Source organism: Balaenoptera acutorostrata, chromosome 9 (genome assembly GCF_949987535.1).
Source record: "Balaenoptera acutorostrata chromosome 9, mBalAcu1.1, whole genome shotgun sequence".
In the NCBI taxonomy this organism is placed as follows: domain Eukaryota; kingdom Metazoa; phylum Chordata; class Mammalia; order Artiodactyla; family Balaenopteridae; genus Balaenoptera; species Balaenoptera acutorostrata.
Window position 1 is genome coordinate 38,831,570 of NC_080072.1, and position 23,198 is coordinate 38,854,767.

Below are 23,198 nucleotides of genomic sequence, written 5' to 3' on the forward strand. Positions count from 1 at the left end.
GACACAAAATATGGAAAAGACATGGTATCTGGAGTGGAAGACTGACACTACTAAAGTGATCTCAAGCAAATAATTTGACCTTTAATATTTTTTCAACTCTAAAATGGAGGTAATAATACCAACCTCTGATGTTCAAATAGGATACTATATATGAAGGTACTTTATACATGTTAAAATACTATACAAATGACATTAATTATTATTATTAACATCAAGAGTCAGTGTTCCAAAAGTGTTAGACCACAAAGCTGATTCTCTGACAAGCAAGAATGGACCCCTTACATGCTTTCCACTTCTTCTGAGTGACACACATAACTAAAGAGAACTGAACTTCAAAATGGTAAATGGAAACTTGACCCTCTCACCGATGCACCGTCCAGTCCACAGGCAATGTTGATCATACCGAGCCACACAGGAGTTGCACACATGGCAATGGAGTGACCTTAATGGCTTCCTTATCTAAGTGGACAATTAAGAGAGATCTAAGCAAAAATCAGAATCTCAAAGTGGTAACACATCAAAATCTTATTCCTAAATTATAACGACATTGGCACAAATAATCCTAAATCGATCATCAATTCACTTAGAGGCTCTGGAATGCCTTATTACTATTTACTTCCACATGTCTAATTAGGCCATCGCTAAAAGGGATTTGAATTCCAGAGCTTACTGACACTGACTAAGGGGAAATGAGGCAGCACCACACAGGAGAATGAGCCCTGGACTAAGAAAAAGGGAACCGAGTTACACTTCTGGTTCTGCCAATAATTTAGGGAAAGTTACTTCCTCCCTCTAGGCTATGAATCTTCAGTTGCTAAATCAAAGGTTTCACTAAGTGGTTTCTAGGGTCATCATGAGCCTCTGACTCCAAGTTAGTTCTAACATATGCTTCATGGCAGGAAAAAGCAAAGAAAACACACAAAGAGATTTAACCACAGGCAACTTCAAGAGATTACAAACATCATTCTCCCACATGTTCAAGGCAGGAGACTGTTCTGACAGTAATGCAAAATTAAAGAAAACAAATTTTACACCTGGTAAAAAGAAAGGTGTATAAATATACCATGAAGATTTGAAAAATGCTTACATGAGCAATGTAACCAAGAATTTGCTTTTACGATGGGAAAAAAATTATAAAGAAAAGACTCACTCACAAGACATGATGTACAAAATGTTCTGAAATCCAGAGAGCCGGTCTCTGCAAGGGTGATGATATTCTGAAAGACATCAAGTTTGACCTTACGTTTGCGTTTTATTGGGGAATGGATGATGCATGGTTACATACCATTCTCACAGCTCTCTCTCCAAACTGAGGTAGCTAGAAAAGCAACTTAGAAGACTTGCCACCATATCATTCTGTGCTTGAAATATGTGACTTTTCAAGGCTGCATTTTCAACCATAGCCAATAAATTAGAATGCACAAAAATTACACCCCCCTTTTCTCCATGAATGGCAATGATTTCTCAGTTATAGTATGCTAGAGAAAAATAAATACACACATTATGCACTCATAAAAAAGGAACAAAAACCACCTATACATCAGAACTGATGGTTACAAGCACCAAAGGCAGTCTTTCAGGAACACTGGCTTTAGGTAACAAAGAAGACAACCGTCTCCCCAATTTGTAAACATTCACGAGCAATGGAAGACACATCATGTCATCTGACAATTTCATGTCTGAGGAAGAGAAGGGGCATCTTCTCAGCCAGTAAGGAGAAGGACTCTGCTTGACCCCTGCCTAGATACCCTCCATGTACTTAATGGGGGAATTTAAACTGTATGATCATTATCTAAGTATTACTATAAAGAAGTAGGCGCTCATATCTACTGACAGAAATTATATCTGAAAAAGTCCTGGTGGGATATTACTGTAATAAAAAATAAAGATATTTTTTAAAGTTTCATATAAATAAATGACAGTGGAGAAATCTGTTTGTTGATTTTAATCATCCCACATTTACACTGCATCTATTAGGTCCCAGGCACTAGAGACGCAGGCACGACAAAAATCAACATGGTCATGACCCTCTATAGTTTCCATACCCTCCTATAAAAAAATCAGTAACATTACAGAGAAAGCTCACCATCTTCCTTTCTTCCTCAGAAGCCTTAGTGAAGCCTGGATCAGTTGCCCAAGTCTTGTAGAAAAAGTAGAGGAAGGCTACTATGCTGAGAATGAAAACGAAATAGAAAGTGGTGCCTGCTAAATGTTAAAGCAAAGTTAAGGAACATATCAGACTTCAAGTAAGAACAGCCTAATTATGATGAAAGCAGATTTCATCACTGGTGCCTAAGAGTCTCTTTTCTCTGCATTCTAGCCTCACCTTCCCTTACGTACACATATCCCTACCCTCAAACCTGGCCCCATTCTATGCTCTAATCCTGTAGGAATTTGCTCATAGTTGGCTAATAATTAATCTCTTCTCATTAGTTGAAACTCATATAAAATATTGATAGGAATAGTTATAATGTATGAAGAACCTCCTAAAAATTGAAAAACCTTCCATATCCAAATAAATTAATATCTAAACGGTGTAACTGTGGCTCTCCTGTGCACATCTAAAACAGTATTTTCTGATCATTTTAACAAAATTAGTCAAAGAAACAAACCACTGAATTCAGAGAGGCCAACTAAAAATATTTCCCTATACATTAAATTAATGCTAGCAAAGATTTCCTACTGGAAAGTTTTCATAACTTAATCCTTGTAACTGTATTAGGCTGAGTTAATTCAGAAACAAAGAAATTGCTCTCCTTGCAAAGTGATTACAAATCAGATACTATTTGGAAAGGCAGATATTATGGATAAATTAAGATAAAGTGTTTCAAGGATAAACATTACCCACTTTGAAGTGTTTTTGAAATGGTACAAATTCTTTGTATAAAAAAGTAAAACTCGGGCTTCCCTGGTGGCGCAGTGGTTGAGAATCTGCCTGCCAATGCAGGGGACACAGGTTCGAGCCCTGGTCTGGGAAGATCCCACATGCCGCAGAGCAACTAGGCCCGTGAGCTACAATTACTGAGCCTGCGCGTCTGGAGCCTGTGCTCCGCAACATGAGAGGCCCGCGCACCGCGATGAAGAGTGGCCCCCACTTGCCGCAACTAGAGAAAGCCCTCGCACAGAAACGAAGACCCAATACAGCCATAAATAAATAAATTAATTAATTAATTAAAAAAATAAATAAATAAAGTAAAACTCTGCCCCAGGGAAAGACAAATGAATGTGCAATAATAAACCAATATGCCAGTAGTAAACCAGTTCTCCTTGCCCAATTAAAATCACTACATTGACATAGTAACTGTATCTGCCTTCCAAGGTGTTGCCAAGATGTTCTTCTGCTAAACTTCAGAGTGGAAAAGGTGGCCATAAAATAAAACTCTGAACGCTTGCTATTCAAAGTGTGGTCCATGGGTCCCACAGCAATGGCTTTACCTGGAAGCCTGTTACAAGGGCAGAATTCCAGACCTCACCCTAGACCTGCAGAAGCAGACTCTGGATTTTAACAAGATCCCTAGAGGATGCACATGCACATTATAGTTTGAAAAGCACTGCTCTAGCCCACGAAAACCAACACAACCACATCTGGTTCAGGTAAGCAGGAACGAATCTTGTTGGTTTAGTTTATCTGTTTATCTGCAGATGGGCCTGGCTTTAAGAAAGAGATAGGACCCAAAAAAGTTGTGTGAAACTGAAATTTAATTCCCATAAAATCCTGATCAACACACATGACACAGTCTCAAAAACACATTCAGTTTAATCACATGATCATCTCATATGTATTGACTGGACCAAATTTTGGGCTCTTATTCTGAATAACTTTCAAAACCAATCCCAGGAGAATCAATGGATTTTTTTCTCCTTCCAAGTAAACTGAATCGCACTACATTCCCTCACATAAAAGCCAAACATTCCTTGCTTCCATGTCCTTGCTTTGTGTGGTTCATTGCCCTCAAGTGCTCCCCACTTCACCCCATCTACTTCTAAAACCACATTTTTGGGACGTCCAAGTCCTAACTGCCTTCAAGACCTAACTTAAAACCCTCCTTCCCCCTTTAGGTCTTTCCTGATTTCCTATGGGAAAGGATTCTCTCCCTTCCCTGAACCTAAGAATGCTTATTCCACAGCACTTAGCCCTTAGGTCATAGTTGTTTGTAGACGTCGCAGCCTCCCCAGTTAGCTTGTGACCCTCTTGCAGTTAAAAAGTTTCTCGACGTGGATCTAAAATCTGCCTTTTTATAACTTGGACTAACTGGTTTTCATTCTTTAGCTCCTTTATTTCTACACTGTAGATCTACACTATAGGTGTCCTATAGATAGACCCTACAGAAGCTGCTTCCCCATTTGTTCAATAATTATTGAGTGCTCATTCTATACAGTGCACTGGCTTCCAAATGACAGACTTCCAAACACCTGAAATGGGAAGGCAGAGCTCACACTTCCAGGATAAGCAGCAACAGCATTCCTCCTACAACACGCTCTCCTGGGTATGTTCCTGCTTTGTTCCTGCTCTCTTTTAAAAGAACACATCTCAGGTGTGTCCTGACCAGGGCAGAAGACAGTGAGATTGCTGATGTCTTTTCCTTGGACACTCACGTCGTCCTTATATACTGGCTTCCTTGAAAGCTGCATCACTACCCATGCTGGGTTTTTAGTCAAAGCTCCTGGTTCTTTTTCACTTGACTGGAATCTATGTCATTCCCACAACAATGCGCACTTGCACACGTTGATCCTCTGAAACCCAGTATTAGGGCTTCACATATTTATCCTTCTTAAACTTAACTCAGCTAGAGATGGAATCACAAATGTAACATTCAGTGGTTCGCCATCTCTTTCCTGAATCCTCATCTTACTTCCAAACTCATCAGTTAGGTCCTCTCTCCTTCTCTCAAACCTGCCTCATAAAAGATAAACACATTATTTGCTGAACATATAAAAGGCACCAGAAGAAACTGTTCATCGGAGGAGCTAACCTAGAGCTGCTCTCAAAATTAATCCCAACATGTAGCCTTCCACACAGATTTTATTCATAAGTCCAATTAATAATAATAATAATAATAAAATAATAGGTATTCTTTACAGAATGGGGACTATGGTCAGCGCTTTACAGACATCCTAGCGTAGTAATCCTTGCCGCTGCCCCATGAACTTGGTACTGTTATCCCCGATTTACAGAAAAACTGAGACTCAGTGAAATTACTTGCCCAATGGTACATAACTAGTAAGAAAAAAAAGCCAAAACTCCAATTCATTCTGTCTGATTCCAAAGACCGTACTCTTTCCACAGTTTCCCAGACCCTCTTCCCATGATGGGCAAGGCGGCTGTGGGCGTGGAAGCCCCATGCAATCCACACTTGGCAACACGGCTAGTCTACACTCTCAGGCTGGGTCTTTCCAGGGCAGCACCTCAGTGCACACCCAAGCCAGTTCAAACTCTCAGGCTGGGTCTTTCCAGGGCAGCACCTCAGTGCACACCCAAGCCAGTTCAAACTCTCAGGCTGGGTCTTTCCAGGGCAGCACCTCAGTGCACACCCAAGCCAGTTCAAACAGCATTCAGCATTCAGCTTGAAAAACACTGACCTGATGGCGCCACCTACTGACCGACCTGCCGGTCGCTAAGGATCGCTAAGCATCCGTGATGCTGTGTTGGTATTCAACAGGTTTTGGCTGTAAATTGGTTTGGTGTGTGTAGATGGCTTTCGGCTGCCTTATTAAAGGAAAATTCTTCTAGTAAAAATACACAGCACCCTTTTTTTATATAGTAAACAGATGTCAGCCTTTCACTGTAAAGTATTTTTGATTCAGTAGATGTCAAATATTACTTTAACAGACAGTTCCTGTCTACAAAGAATACTTACTATTTGTAAGATAAAATAATGACTCAAAAGTTTTGGGGTTTTTTTTTAAACAGCTAATGAGGTATCATTAAAATAAATGACTTTGAAAATCTAGTCTTAGTACTTTAAGGATGATTTCTATGCATTAAAATTTCTCTAGTGTATGATTTTGCAGTAATAAAAACTTTGCCGTTAGATGGTCATAGCCCATTTATTTCGACCTGCACTAGCAGTGGCCTCACGTGGGTGCTCAGATCAAAAGGCTTCATGCTGTACGTGTGACTAAAATACCTTCCTGTCAACTCCAACATCTTAAGATTCTGGCCAGCTATGGAAATCAAAACAGTTCTTCTGATATAATGACATCTTCACAAATACTGAACAGCAGTAAACTCAACTGAATACTAAGCTGAATACTAACTGAATACCTCTGTAATTGAGGTTTTCAAACTACAGTGGAGTGGCATGTTTGTTAATACTAATGCTGCAAATTTGAAATAATTCAATGTAAAAACTACCACATTTTAGGTGCAAAATTGGACATAGTGTGAGTTTCTCACATTTTAAAAATTCATCAAGAAACACAATTTTTAAACTGTGTTTACTCCACTGCATGTGAGTTGGTAAATAAAAGTATCAGCCAGCCCTTTCAGTACCATGTCAACTACCATGGGATTTACCAGCCTTGGGACTTCTACAAGTGATAAAGTATTTTTGTATCACGTTATGATATCATCCAAGCCTTTATTAAGTGGTGGTAATAAGACTAGTGCTTAAAAAGCTGCCCTCAAATAAATAATTATGAGACAAAGGTTAGATGTAATAAAATCTTTTGAAAAAAGTCAAATGCCCTCCATGGTATGCTGTGCCATTCATTTAGATTAAAAGAATCTGAAAAATATTAGAGATAATGCTCAGAAATAAAAAGCATCCCTAAAGTAAAAACATGCTATATAGTGAACGGAGATGTATGCAGGCTGAGAACTCATATGCCTCTCTCACTTTACATTTATTCCTATGGAAAAATATTCTTGAACTGAGTGTATGCATCTCTCTCATAAACAGTATTCTTTCTTTTCAAGTGTGTCATTACCAGAAAGAGAAATAACATAGAGCAAAAGGAATACGCTTAAAGGTACGTGTCTACCATACCCCTTCTTCTCTTCCCCTGTAGGGAAAGCAAGACTTTAATGTCTTCCTAGGATCCTTCGAAGGGGAGAAAGGAGCCTGGAAAGAGGTGGGAACATAAAAAATTGGAGAAAATGCCTCCTTCCCAATGGGAGCTATAAGTAACTATAAACCAAGAAGTAACCCCTATCCCCACTTCTAGGCGACTAGACTTGGCCTGGGCCCTGCTCCTTGAGTGATAAACCTATCCCTTAGATGAGTTTTTTTTTTTAAGCTACGGGCTGCCATCCATTAGTAGGTCATGAAAGAAATAAATGGGCTATGACCAGCATTTGTTAAAAAGGAAATAGAATAGGATAAAACAACAAAATATCAGAGTAAAGCACATATTCGGATTATTGTTTTCTGAAACTTTTTTTCACGTACGTTTTGGGTGGCAATGCAAATTTATTTTTACTGTGTACTGAAAACCACTGCCTTGGATAATAACACTGCACTGACCATTGCTGAGGAGGACACATTTCCTCCAGTATTCTTCCCATGCAGGGGACCTTGGTACCCAGAAGATTTATTCATCACCTATAACTGCTGACCAAGTTAAAAGAACCATCGGACCTTGAAGAGAATCTCAAGGCAATACAATAAATTTTTATGGATCTAAATAAAACAGTAATTCATTATATTGTTTCCTTCCTATGAGTAATCAATACTAGACACTTGCTGTTTCCATAGTGTACTCTGAGATCATTTCCAGAATCCAGTAGATTTCCAAACATCTTCAACCAGGACCATTAAATGAACATAAATTTGACTTACTTTCCCTGGATCTCTTCTAGTAGCTAAATTTCTAACAATGGCATTAGTAATTTTTAAAAGCAAAATGAGATATGCATTTAAATGTAACCTGGAAGGATATTAGGAACAAATAAGATGAACCAAGTCACAAATATCCAAAAAACGGAACCCAGCAGAAAGACTGTTGGTAAGTACATAAGGTTCTTATACCCGACCAAGAACCTAGAAGAAAAAAAGGATAAACATAAGGTATTAGTGAAAATAAGCTCGAATCATATTAATTTTAGTTCTAAATCCCCTTAAGTAATAATAGTAATAATAATGATGCCCTCACATAACAACAACAGCTTTCACTGAGTGCTATGTGCCACTTTCCATGTGGTAACAGAGTTACACACCATCATCACCCCATTTTACATGTGAGAAAACTGAAGCACCGGGACCTCATAAAGTGAATGTTCTAGTTCCCATAATTAACTTATACAGTATTCCATTCCCAGTAACTTTATACTTTCAAATCTTTTTTACTTCTACTGCAACATATATTTGTATTTCTTTCTTTTTTGGCATATCATATTTTCAAATACTCCAAAATGCAAAAATATAAATCCTTGGAGATTCACCTTCGCATTTAACAAGCTTTCTTCTAGAGGCTAGCAGGGTATTTCTGAAACATACAGATGCACACAACCTTGAGCACTGTCATCCTACAAACAGCTTGCAAAGCAGACACTCGATGTAAAAAGACACGTAAAGGCGAACAGTGACACTAGTCATCAGACACCAACCATCTCGCTTGGGTTAAAAGCACCTTGGAAGTCCACATATAACTTACTCAAACGTCTAATACTGTTGTTTCAAAAGAAAAAATCTGTCTTTTACAATAAATACTCAATATAGTAAATCGGTGCATGAATAGAGATTACCTGGATCTACTTTAAAATTTATACCAGAAAAAAAAAGGTTGATGATAGATATTAAAGGGTTTTTAAAAAGCTATCAAGATCATAAACACAATTATGATAAAATAATATTTGACAACAACTAAAGATCCCAAACCTCAGGTCCCCAATATGCTGCCAGAATAGGCCAAATAGAGCCCACGTAATCTCCATGGCATGGCTTGTCTGAGATTTTGCAGCAAAATATGTTTGACCTAATTAAGTGGTGCGTGAACTACCTAGTTTGTAACAGCCTGCTACTACGACCTGTCTACTTCTAACAGGTATCTCATAGCAGCCTGGATCAATAAGCAACCTCCCGTGGAGCCTAATAATAGTGGAAGTTTACAGCTGCTTACCTCCGTGAAATTGGGACTCTACAGAGTGGGAGAAATAAAAGCAGATGCCATATGAATTTGTCTGCTATTTGAATAGTGTACATATGCTAAGCCTAGCATATGAAGCCCTCAACTCGCAAACAAAAGTTTCCATATAAATTTTTTGTAATGTGAGTTTCTATTAAGACAAAATCTCAAATGCCCCTATCCTAGGTGAGTAGATATTGCCAGCCTTTGCTTTCTCTCTGGAAAAAAGAAAAAAGTGATGATTGTAATTTGGCTTAAAATTTATCTGAAGACCAAGTCAACCCAATTAGTGGAAAATAAATGAATATCTCTAACTTATAAGTTTTCTGAATAGCAGACAATTTTAGGCATTTTGCTATTTTTCAGCAATTTGAACTTTTATTTAACACTTAAATTCATTTCCAGACTACTGTCCTGCTCTTGAGTGATTAAGAGGTAAAATTCCTCTAATGCTTTGTTTTTTGTTGTAACAAAAGCAACTCAAGCTTATTCTACAAAATGCTGGTAATCAAAAGAAGGACACAGAAATACTCATAATCACACCCTGAAGAGAGCAACACAGCACTTCCTTTCAGATTCTCTTTTATGGATCATCATCGTTCCATTTTCCTTTCAGTGACTGAAAATGTTCAACAGGAGAGACAAGTGTCCTGCTTGTATGGGCCTTACATTCCAGGAAACGGTGATTAAGTGCCATGAAGAAAATACAATGGGGTGATGCAGTAGAGTCAGTCAGGCATGGCCTCGCTGAGGAGGGGACGCTGGAGCTGACGCCTGACTGAAGTCTCCCGCTATGCAACAATATGGTATCAGAACCCTTCAGACAGAGACACAAGCAAGAGCCAAGGCCCCGGGTGGGAATGAGCTTGATGTGTTTTAGAAACAGAAAGAAGGATGGAGGGCAGTGAAGGGAAGAGATGATGTCAGAGGGGAGGGAATGAATTACATAATACCTCACAGGCAAGGAGTTTGGATGTCATTCTGAGAACAAGGAAAAGCCACTTGAGGGCTTTACACAAGGAGAAAAGACAAACTGGTTTGCCTTTTTAAAATACCACCCTGATTGCCAAGTGAGGAGGAACTACAGGGGGGTAAGAGATGGAATCAGGAGACCAGTTGGGAGGCTTGGCCGTGGGTGCCAGCTGAGGAGAGGGAGAGAGCAGACCAGCTGGGGCAGAGCAAGAAGCACGTGGTAATGTGCTGAGTGGGGGACGTGAGGAGAAAGGAAGAACAGAGGAGGACAGTAATCCAAGGATGGTACCCATTATTCATGTGAGGAACTGGGTGCCATTCTACTGGGAAAGGGAGGTGAGAAGAAGAGACTGGGGTGTGACATGATTATTGAGTACTGTGTGTCAGCCACTGTTCTAACCATTGTATTCGTATTAACGATGAGGCAGGCGTTGTCACAATTATCATCCTCATTTTATAGATGAAGAAATCGAGGCACAGAGAGGTAAACCAACTGGCTCAAGGTCAGACTGTTATGTGGTAAAGCTTGACTTGAACCCAGGCAATCTTTATATATATCATGTATGAGTATTTTCCTAAAAATAGAACCATACCATAGTTACTATTTTATAACTTCCTGTGATTTAATTAGGTTGTTTCAACCAAAAAACATTAAGAGCAAAAATAACTAGTTTACTAGTTTAGATTTAGATTTAGAATCTAGATTTAGAATTTAGAATAGGAAAAAACAAAATTTCTGAAAAATGGGCAAAAATGCTTCAAGATGCAAAACAGTTACAAAAATCTCCCTGAGATTAACTGAGATTAACTCAGTTAATTAACTTCACTGAGATCAAAAAGTGAGCTAGGATATTTATTTTCCACCAATTGTCAATGCAGTTAAATTACTGGATTGACCAATTTGCTTTCAGTCAAATCATATGCCATCAAAGCTCTTCCTTCCCACCCTGAGGATGTTTCTATGTGATAAGTAACATTCATAGTTCAATAAAAATTTGCAACTCCAGCTAATCAGCAATAGAAATAAGCACTCAAATTGGAAATGCTATAACCAGCCTTGCAAAGATTAATATACACACCTTGGAAACAAAGATGTCAGAAAAAACAATACTATTAGAAGAAATCCTTTTAAAAGCCAAGAATCTGAATTGAAGTCCAATATGTATCCAACAGCCCACATGGTAATCACAGAAAGCATCAGCAGCAGGAAGAGCTATTAAGAGATTCAGAATTTTAGAACTTATGGATTTTACCTCCTAAGTATCTAATAATAATTAGCTCAATAGAAAAACTACTTCCTAAATATACAGTAACAATTAATACAACAGCAGAACACAGAATTTTTCTTCAAAATTGCTGATTGATAAATCTGAAGTTTGAGAAATTACAAATCTTGGAAACAATCTTTTAAAAGCCTTACATTAATAAAATGTTGCTTAAACATGTTTTGTTTTGCTTTCTTCCACTCCAAGAAATGGTGATCTTTTAAGAAAAGTGTTAATGATAGCTGACATTTAAAAAAATAATTTCTTTCAAACAGTATTATATGTCAGAAAGCATAAAGCAAGACAAAAAGACCACACAAAAATCAACACACCCAAGATTCGACGAAGAGAGTGTAAGAGTTCCAACCTGGGCACCGGATGGTGTCATCCCCTAATAAAGAAGGTTAGAAGGAACAAGTTTGAATTTTGTTTAGGGCATATGGAATTGTAGATGCCTATGGACGTCTAGGAGATAGCCAGGAGTCAGTCAGAAAAGCAGGCCTACCACACAGGAGAAAACCTGGTGTTCATCAGTATATAGGTGGGAAAGCCAGGAATGAAGAGCATCCTGGACTGTGTGCAGGTAGAAAGGGGCAGAATCTTGACCATCGGAAACACTCAAGGGAAAAAAAGGTAAGTCCCAAAAGGTAAGTAAGTAAGGGTGACCAGTATGACCAGAAAGGCAGGATGAGAACCAGAAGAAAGGTTCCAGTAAAGCCAGGGGAGAGAGCTTCAAGAAGGGAGTAGTTCTCAGTGTCAAATGTCACATGGAGGCCAAAGACTTAAACATATCCTCAGGATGCTAATAATTCGGGTTTATTCTGCAAAGTTAAAAGAATGAAGCGTCTACAAACCAACAGTGTGGCTATCTGCATTGAAGCCAGGCGCCACATCTGTACAATGCAATCCCTTAAGTGCAATATACATGACCTTGGAAGTAAGCAGGGCTCGTGCAACAGCAAAGGGAGAAAATATATTCTGCCCTATCTTCTTCAATCTTTACTTCCCTAAGCCACGTTCTGAGGATGGATAATTTCAAATGATACGAAATCTTTAATATGCTTCCAATTCTAATTTGCATGATAACACAAAATGAGCAAGTCTAGATTTTTTTTTTTTTTTAAAAAAGGTAAACTTGGAATCTACAAGCAACATAATCTCAGAACAGAAGTAACAATTAAATGTGGATCTCAAAATTTTAATCCCAGATACAATACTCACAGCTGAGCCACACTATTCCCTCATTCAACAAATACTCCAGTGCGTACCATATGCCAGGCACTGTTCCAGGCGCTTAGGGGCACATCGATGAATTTAAGGTCTTTCTCTCACGGGGCCTAAATTCTAGCAGAGGAAGACAGACAAATGTACTGAATTTTATAGTATATAAAAAGCCAGATGGAAACCATTGTAAGGACTTTGGCTTTTATTCTGGGAGAAAGTGGGAGACATCATAGGATTCTGAGCAGATGAACGATAGTATCTGACTTACATTTTAAGATTCACCTGGCTGCTCTGTTGAGAAGAGACTAGAGGTGAGTAGAGGCAGGGAGATGTCAGACAGCTGCAGAAATCCACATCAAAGATAACGGTGGCTGGACCAAAATGCCATGGTAAAGTGGTGAGAAGGGTCAGATTCTGGATATATACTGAGGGCAGAACTAGCCAATATGTTTTCCTGATGGACTGGATACGTGATATGACAGAGAAAAGGCAAAGATAACTGGAGAGCGGGAGTTGCCACCTACTGAGATGGGGAAAGCTGTAGATGGAACAGTTAGGGACAGTGGGGAGGAGAGATCAGGAGCTCAGTTTTGGATGTTATGTCGATGACGCCTATTGGATGGTGAACTGGACAAATCAAGGTAGCTGGATATGCAAGTATGGAAAGGTCTGAACTAGACATAACTTTGGGAGTTGTCAACATAGAGACGGCATTTAAAGCCATGGAAGTGCATGAAATCACCAAGGGAATGACTAGACAGAACAGAGGTCCAAGGACAAAACCCTGGTGCACTCTACCAATAAAGGGGGGGAGAGAGCAGAGGAGATGGCAAAGGAGACAGGAGTAACCATTACTTCTTTTTCTCTCCCTCCACATACCTAAATGCAAAATTGGTGTAGTATTCATGATGACCCTCTGCATAGAAATCCCATGCCTATTAATCTAGAATCATCCTAAAGGTATAATTACTAATTATTATTCGATAAGACGATACTATCATATATGAAAACGTTAAATAGTGAAATCAATTCAATACCCCATTTTAATAATTTTAATTATATTCTCTATCACAACTTAGATTTTGCTGGTCATTCGTGGAGCTTTAGAGCCATCTAGATAAGGACCAACAATAAACTGTCAATAAAAGTGCCAAATTTCCAACGGGATGTGTGGGAAAGATATAATCAGCAGATATAATGCAGCACTAGGCCAACTCCCTGGTTTCCCCTGATGCCTTAAAAAACAAAAACAAATGAACAAAACAGTTCTTATAGCCCACAGAATAGGCCCTGAATGAAAGTACCTCGCATTTCTGCAGCCACCTCCAAAGTCTGAAATTTTTGTTGGCTCGCATTTTGGCCTCTGCTTTTAGCATATGAATAATGAGCCGATTTTTGTTTTGCTGAGCCATATCAAGAGGCGTTTCTCCCTAAAAGAAAAAAAAAAAAAAGAAAAAGTTCAATTATATTTTTGATATATCAATACCATAGATGCTAAACATTTTTAAAAACTTACCAGAATCACAGATTCACTGTATTTATTCCAAGGGTAGCCAACTATTATTGTTTATAATTATCTTGTGGTAACTGAAAACGTATGTATAGCTTATCTTTATGTTAATTTATCAGTCTTCTAACTCAAGATATAATAAATTAAGGGAGATAAACACCTGGTCATACCTTAACATTTCGGATATCCAGGCTAGCACCAGCTTCCAAGAGTTTATCAATGGCATTAACATTTCCTGCTGCAACTGCCCAGTGAAGTGGAGTGTTTTGGTGTATTTTATCAACTACATTGAGAGAGGGATTAAACTTTAGGAGAAATCCAGTTGGTTCTGGCCTGTCTCAAAACAATAAAATAAAACAAAAGAGATATTAGATAGCTGAATGATTTGAAGGGTAAATGTAAACAATGAAACTGTTAGCTAACGTATCAATGAACCAGTCAGTAAGTATTCTGAAAACTGAGGAACTTCTCTGTGCAGAGTTCCATTCTAGGCACTAATACTGGAGAGTTCTCGCCCCAAGAGACATCTATTAAGTGATAGTCTGCTATATAATGTAATTTTAACATCAATACTGTGGAATAACTGATTTCGTTTTTCAAATTTTTACTTTCGTGTTGCTGTTCTATTGGTTAACATTTTCTTTAAACTTAACTTTGGCCAACATTAAATGCTATGTTATTTATCCAATTAAAAAATTAAATGTACAACATTATATTTGAGGAGATAAACCAAAAGCTAACTTCACATTCTCCCTCCAACCAATTATTGCATAAAGTGGTATAAATAATGTCCTAAAATATTTGTTTACCATAGAAAGTTACGGACTTGACAGCAGAGTTCAATGAAATATTTTTACTTCATCGTCAACACCTTCCCTTCTTTTATGACTACTCAGATTCCTTTAATAAAACAATATTCTACTTTATTCTATCAAGATTTTTAAACATTACACCTGACTTTACAGTTACCAGCAAAGATGACAAAATGCTTTTTGACAAAATTCTACCCCAGCCCCACCTCTCCATGAGCTAAAAGGAAATGGCATCAGAACTAACTCAGTTCCTAGGGGAGACATCTTAAGTAAAAGCAGAATCAGAAATTAAGTACAACGTTGGAAACAAAACTGACACAGGGCAAACTGTAGCATGTATTTGAATAGAAGAATAACAGAAGTTGGACAATATGGTGATCAATAATCACAAAAACTTAAATATGTAAATAACTGATATGAACATATAAACATACTATTTTCATAGATCAGTTATAATTAATATTTTCAGAGCAGTCAACAATGTCAGAGAACCTCAAAATTTATTGTTTTCTGGAAAGTATATTTCTCATCTACATTTCAAATTACGAGAGCATTTAAACCTGTAGATATTCTTGAAAAATGTAAACTAAGAAATGTGCATCATGTTAATAAGTATATGCTGCGGAATCTCTACCTGTTCTGTAAGGAAACTTTTTTTCTTATTAGTAGCTTTCAAACTTTTCCCCAAAGCTACCAGAAAACAGAAAATTTACTTCAATGGTGCTTTTCTAACTACAACTATGTTAAAAGTCCATATCACAGTCACAAGATGGAAAATCTTACTTTCTTCCTCAGAATGTTGTGTCATCTCACAAAGACTAAGATACTTAAATTGCTGGATCAAGAGTCAGAATAAGGCAATTCAATTAAACTCACTTACCCAAGTACTTTGTGAGCTGATAACATGAGAGGTGTCTGCCCATTTACATCTGTCATATTCACACTCTGTTCAAAAAGAAGAGTCAATCAGCCTAACTGTAAACACAGTCAAGATTCTGTCTCCTCTCTTAGTAGAAGTATCTCTTTAATACATTCAACACCACTAGTGTGTCTATAAGAAGGATTCAAGTATCATTTGAATAAAAGAATGTTCTGCTTCACATCCATAGGGTTAAAATCCATTGATTCCTACAAAACATTTTTAAAGGGAAAATCTGAATATATGATTTTAAATGTTGTATGTTGTGAGTGGAAGAGAGCTAAGGGAAAGAGAAAAATGTTGATAAACACCATCAAATATGAGACAGTAGAGACCTTAGAAGTCACTTAGTTTAGACTTTAACCGACACATTAATTCATACTACCCCCGCCCCTTACACAAAGTCAACCAGTCTCTACTTAAACACTTCCAGTAATAGTGAACTCTTGATCTTCTGAGGCAACTTGCAATTTTGAACTTATGTTTCAAAGAGTAAAATATGAAAAGTTCTTTTTTATTTTCTAGAATATAGAAAAAAAAGGGAAATCATACCTCCAAGAGGATATGCTTCTTTTAATAAAATGGACCCAGATTTGAGGTATATGATACCTCAACCAAGCCAAAAAAAAAAAGAGTCAATTACTGAATATTCTTATGGGCCTTGGAGGAATAAGCCCAAAGAGAAGCAGAAAAGATGACTCGTCATACAGCTTTCCAAAATGAGACCCAGGAGGTTATAATTATTCTACTTGAGTTGACTAAGTCTAAGAGGAAGTGCTTATTTAAAGAGAACACGATCATCCCAACAGCATTTGTGCAAACATGTTTCCACGCCTGTTACAGATGAGACTACTGATCTATAAACTACTTGCTACCAGAAAGCATATCCCAGGCAAGTAGAGCTGACAGTGAAACTCCCACCGCCAGCAACCTATAATTTAACCAGTGCCATAAATGGATGCCTCTTAAGGCAAGTCATTTTTCATGGAATTACTTTAGGGAACAATAAGAAACATACATTCAAATTGGTCTCCACTTGGACTTAAATAATGAAAGCAAATGATGGGTTAATTTAGTGATCTGACTACCATGTCCACATTCAATCAGAAGAAAAATACAGGCTTTGAAGTCATGTTTTTGAAAAACTCTGCAAATTACTGGGATCATAAGGAAAACTATTATAGGCTTACAAGCTTCAGAAACATCTATTATATGTTACTGAGCTAAATGACCTATCCTTTTTGCTCCAATGAAGCTGGAAAAGCAGTATTCAATAGCTAGACTTACTGAGGCTAGTATTTGAATATTTGGATATCTGTAACTTCTACTTTAAAAATGAGGGCAGGAAAAAAAAATGAGGACAGACTACTGGTAATCATCCTCTGAATCCCTTCAGATTTACAATAGCTGGAGCACAAGAAACGTTTCAAAACGTACCTGTCCTTTTGAGATGAGATATGCTATAATGGGCATGTGTTGAAATAACACTGCCAGGTGGATGCTGCTAAATCCCTCTCCATCGATAAGGGTGGGGTCTGCACCATACTGCAGTAATAATATGACCATAGGTAAATGCCCTTGTCTGGAAAGAAAGGACAAAAATTATACTGTATTCTGTCACGCAAAAAAGAGAAAAATTCAGGGAGAAACCAATGTTCCTAAGACACGAAGGATTTTGGTTAGATTTAAAGAGTACTGCCTAATAATACACAGATTTTTAAAACACTGGAGATTCTCTAAATGTCTTTACATAGATGCTCCAAACTTAGAACTATCTGGACGGTCCTTCTTCAGTGCAGGTAATAAACTTAATAACCTCCCAATCTACCTTAAATCTTATGTGTAAGATTACTACCATGTGTAAATAATTTTACATAACTAATGATAAAAATGGAAATTAAAAACCACTTAGACTTTACTGTTGCTATTTTAAAAACAAAAAATAATCATGAAGCAGATATGCCACAGCGTAACATTCACAGACTGCAGGTATACTGTGATAATCTTTTTCTTTTTCTTTTTCTTAGGAACTACATATTTTTCTTTGAAAATGGCTCATTTCTCTGGAAAGCACTGTACCTCAGTAGCTTAACAGGGGGATGAGCTAACCCCAGAGTCCTCAAAATTCTTGGCTATGGAGAAAAGATTCAGTTCCTTGCCTTAGACGAACAATTATTCACTTCACTTTCAGGTTCATATCAATCCCACCAAACACAGAGAGAATGGAGTTAAAATGAAAGATGAGGGGCTTCCCTGGTGGCGCAGTGGTTGAGAATCTGCCTGCCAATGCAGGAGACACGGGTTCGAGCCCTGGTCTGGGAAGATCCCACATGCCGCGGAGCAACTAGGCCCGTGAGCCACGGTTACTGAGCCTGCGCGTCTGGAGCCTGTGCTCCGCAACAAGAGAGGCCGCGATAGTGAGAGGCCTGCGCACTGCGATGAAGAGTGGCCCCCGCTTGCCACAACTAGAGAAAGCCCTCGCACAGAAATGAAGACCCAACACAGCCAAAAATAAATAAATAAATAAATAAAAATTTTTTAAAAATGAAAGATTAAGAAGTTGTTAAGTATCCACACAGACACTTACTAACTTCAGCTTCAGATGCCAACACATACGAGAGAAAAGAAATGATTGAGTTTACACTCACTGAACTACCACTTTTATCCATGTGATCAAATATTAAAAATATTTATTTTGATTATAAAATATAATACACATATTTGAGGTTGAGCATCATAGTGGAGCCCCAAGTTAAACACAAAAACATCATCTCTGCAAACTCTTTAAAACTGTAATTTATTTATTTATTTATTTTTGAATGAAGGGGTAAAAAGGAAAGAAAGCCTTTCAAATGGTCTGTAACTGCAATTTCCAATATGGACTACTAGTCATATACAGCTACTTAAATTCAAATTAGTTAAAATTAATTAAAATTAAAAATTCCATTCCTTAGTTGCATTAGCCACATTTTGCATTTCATGTATGGCTAGTGGCTACCTTACTAGACAGCACAGAATAGAACATTTCCATCATCACAGAAAATTCTACTGGAAAGTGCTGGTCTGTAATATTCAGAAAATGAGTAAGTCACTTTTGATTTTGAACAGCAATTTCAGTATTTAAAGAAACCTTTACCTGATGGCCCAGTGAAGAGGAGTTGAATTTAAATCTCCGCCCAGCTGATCTACCACAGCACCTTTCGAAATATAAAACCTGTTAAAAGCAGACATAAATGAAAATAAGATTTAAAACTTAAAATTCATACTAAGAAAGAAAACATCAATTTTTCTTAGTAATAAATGTATTAGAAAACAGAAATTATAATAATACCCCTCCCTAAAAACACTCAGATCTACAGAGGTCTGAAAGATTCACACAACAGCATCAAACAAATCCCTGGTGAAATATTCTCATCATGTTAAGTAATTACTCCTGCTGTCATGAGCATTCCACGACAACTATACACCAAACACATAATAACTACTCTTTGCATATTCTAACCACCACAACACTCTTGAAATGGTTTATATTCAAAAGGTTTCTATTACAGATATTCTACTTAACTGGCAAGAAGAAAGGTGAAACTATGTCACTGTTAACAGTTTAAAATTAGAATTACTATGTGGGAATGAATTCTAAAAGTAGGTAGCAAAAAATTAATTCAAAATCATTTTCGAGAAGTTAGACATTTTGAGCATTTCACTCTATTTTGGGGGCACAGATGGGATACACTGTATAAAGTGAAACTATAAGGTAAAGAGACTTATTTTCTTCAGCGGTTTACAGGAATTAGTCTCGTTATTTCAAAGTTGTGCTTCATATATCATATTATCTAAACAATACACCAGTTTACTTCCACAGAAAAGGAGTTTACTTGTGAGTATATCTGTTTATTCTAAACTTTAGTATATTTCTACTTTTTTAAACCTCAAGGATTTTATAATACAAAACATATACACATTCACATACATACACATTTTACATGCTAAGGTATAAAACAAAGAAAAAACAAAAACAATGGGTAGGTAGTAGTGCTTTATGAAGGGGAACTATTTTATATAATCTAACACATGCCTACTTTAAAATGTATTCCATATTTAATTTTGTTTTTAAAGTTAAATTATTCTCCTACCTATCCATTCCTCCTGGCGTTATTACAACATAAAATATTTCAGTGATTCTTCTAAACTAGATGAAACTATCTGTTCTATCCTGGAAAATGTGTTATGCTTTCCCTTTTCAAAAAATGTTCAATTTCATTGCCTGAACTCTATCTTTATGATGGGCCTCTGTGGCTCTCTCTCTCTCTCTATATGGCTGCACTGGGTCTTCGTTGCTGTGCGCGGGCTTTCTCTAGTTGTGGCGAGCGGGGGCTACTCTTCATTGCGGTGCCTGGGCTTCTCACTGCAGTGGCTTATCTTGTTGTGGAGCACGGGCTCTAGGCACGCGGGCTTCAGTAGTTGTGGCACGCGGGCTCAGTAGTTATGGCTCGCGGGCTCTAGAGCACATGCTCAGTAGTTGTGGCGCACGGGCTTAGTTGCTCCGCGGCATGTGGGATCTTCCCAGACCAGGGATCGAACCCGTGTCCCCTGCATTGGCAGGCAGATTCTTAACCACTGCGCCACCAGGGAAGTCCCCTGTGGCTTTATTTTTAATTTTCCTTTTTGGGCCACTGAGAGTCCTGGTCCAGACGATCTCTGAGGTCCTTTTCAATACTACGATAACCAACGTGCATGGCACAAAGTTTCAAGTATTCATTTACAGTAAAGGATTAGAGATGGTTCAACATACATACTTGAACTTGAAGGAAAAAGACAAATGAAGGAAAGATCTAAAATTATAAATACACTCTTAATTAACACACATATATCCCATCTTACTTTACAAGATCCAGCCTGTTGTTAATAGCAGCCCAATGAAGAAGCGACACATTTTCTTTGTCTGGTTGCCTGACATCATATCCTGCTTCCACCAACTCTTTACATCGTTCAAAAATCCCGTATCTGAAATAAGAAAATGCATAATTGATACCATTAAAATAATTTCAAATATCAAAATTTCTTCCTTTCACCATATCTTTACCCCATCTGTCTTTCAGCCAACATAGAAATACAATAATTAACAAAGATATTCACAAAGAGGACAGATTATAAAGCCAAACAACAAAAGTAAACCTGGCTACTGAATGATCAGATTAATCCATTTGGAGTTGAACTTGATTTTCTTAAATAAACTTTAACATTCACGTTTGCCCTCTTTCAATAAATTTCATTTGATTTTCCACCAGGAATGCACCAGGAATACATGGTGTTGATTCTGGATGACAACCTTATCCCTGAATCAAACAAAGCCCAAGCAATGACCTCACAATAAGGGAGACAGACTAAAAGCAAACTTGGAATGGGATAAATTCAACAATAAAATATGCACACAGTATAGGTATAGAAAAGGAAGGAATGATTAGCCCTTCCTGAAGAAGATGGAACCTGATACACAAGCTATGTTTTATAGGTTGAAGGGAAGACATTTCAGGCAGAAGGAATAGCATGTATGAAAACCAGAGATATAAGACTGCGTGGATGTCTGGAGAAATATAAGCAATTTAGCACCACAGAAGCATTAGCATAAGAAAGGCAATGGCAAGAGATGAGGCTAGGAGAGGTAGGCAAAGAATGCATGAACCTTCTCTGCCATGCTTTGAAATTTAGACTTTATAGTGCATGGGGAAGCCACTGAAGGTTTTAAAGAGGAAAGCACTCAGACTTTGGGCTGTAAGAAAGATCACATTAGTGGCAGTATGGAAGCTAATTCAAGGCCAAGACTGAGAGACCAGTTTAGAGGATCTTGCAATAGAGGCAGGCGAGCAGCAATGGGAGCCTAAAGAAAAAGAGGCAACAGGAATGTAAAAGGAGGGACAGACTGAAGGCATATTTAAGAGAGTTATTGAACTGACTCACTATCAGAATGAAAAGCAGGAGAGAAATATCTCTTTTTAATGCTAAAATAATTTTTAAAATCATTCATTAGCACTATTTCTTTTCAACAGAAACTATTAAGACCCACCAGACCATTTAGCACTTTCTCTGAAACTTATTTCTATTTAGAGGGACCTGAAAGTTTCGATATGTCTTCAAGGGTCAAAATCAAACAAAATGGAAGAATTGTCTCTATTTCCTACACTGTTAAATAACCTCTGCCTCACCAAAACGTGTGTGTGAGCCTGTCTGTCTGTCTTTATGGCATTTTTTAAAAGATGGAGGTACCCATTTGACAATGCTAAGTGAAAATATTAATAAGAGAATGAATTGTTGATAATGATACATATGTATTGGGATGGCCAAAAAGTTTGTACGATGTTATAGAAAAACTCGAATGAACTTTTTGGCCAACCCAATATTTATATTCTCCATCTTTTAAATATCAACTTTAACATTTTACTGGAAAAGAAATACTCCCTTTACACGAGAAATATAAAGAGTACACAATAATTAGGATTTTGGTGGTTTAGAAAATACAAGAACACCTATCCTAGCTAGCTCTCTTTCACCCTTCCCAAATACTAGCTAAATATATTCTCACAACCACTTAAAGTCCAAGACCTGAAGAAAATTTTGGGAAATATACATAACTTGAGTTTTTATTGATATTCCCTGTGAATATAGCCTGATTTCTCACACTTATCATTACAGAGCTTTACTGGTAGCAGAGAAACATTTAAATGTTTCCATTCTAATTAAAGCAAATATCTATTTACCTTAAGACCACTCTCATCTTCATATAAATATAATAATACAAACAATATCAAACAATATTCACCTAAAGTAGTGATTCCCAGAGCCTCCAGCGTTCATATAAATTAGTAATTAGAATATTCAAATAATTGTCAATAACTTTTTAACTAACACAAGCAATACATTAGTCTACATTAAAGCCAAACAGGTTAACTAATCACCAAACATCTTTGCTTTTGACAGAAATTATATCAAGTTAGTACAGTTACATTAGTTTCTTTCATGCAGATTAGAAGCTCTGATGGGCAGGCTTATATTTGATTACTAAGAAAATGGATTACTAATTAACATAATCTGACAGATAAAATATTTCAAAATATATTCAATGGCAAGAGGTGGGGTAGATGTTAACAATCAATGAGATCCACAAGGGTGAAAATGTTGGAAATGGTTTAATGCAAAAACCCACAAATGGAGATCTTAAGGGGAAACTTTCAAAACATATTTCATTTTCAGTGCAAGCAAAATAACTGTCTATAGTTCCAAATGGTCAGAAAACCTACTTCTATTTTACTGACTTTTTCCCAGTGCACCCAGAACAATAGGTACATAGAAAGTACTCAATAAATAAATGGTTTAAACTACACATCAATGTGTGAGTTGATATTTTTCTATCCCATCTTCATATTTAGGTTGTA

The 23,198-nt window shown here is 37.3% G+C and overlaps 1 protein-coding gene across 2 annotated transcripts in view; it reads right to left on the reverse strand.

Moving 5' to 3' along the window:
- The window catches only part of ZDHHC13 (zinc finger DHHC-type palmitoyltransferase 13), a 49,208-nt gene that overhangs the window by 10,576 nt on the left and 15,434 nt on the right, over positions 1-23,198 (reverse strand). For both annotated transcript variants that reach the window (XM_057553688.1, XM_057553689.1), the window contains exons 3-13: positions 20,650-20,772; positions 18,905-18,982; positions 17,206-17,350; positions 15,730-15,794; positions 14,208-14,370; positions 13,832-13,957; positions 11,118-11,251; positions 7,880-7,982; positions 2,087-2,209; positions 1,155-1,217; positions 366-459 (exon numbers count right to left, since the gene is read on the reverse strand). In XM_057553688.1, the coding sequence (XP_057409671.1) occupies positions 366-459; positions 1,155-1,217; positions 2,087-2,209; positions 7,880-7,982; positions 11,118-11,251; positions 13,832-13,957; positions 14,208-14,370; positions 15,730-15,794; positions 17,206-17,350; positions 18,905-18,982; positions 20,650-20,772 (1,217 nt within the window). The remainder of the gene's footprint in view (positions 1-365; positions 460-1,154; positions 1,218-2,086; positions 2,210-7,879; positions 7,983-11,117; positions 11,252-13,831; positions 13,958-14,207; positions 14,371-15,729; positions 15,795-17,205; positions 17,351-18,904; positions 18,983-20,649; positions 20,773-23,198) is intronic.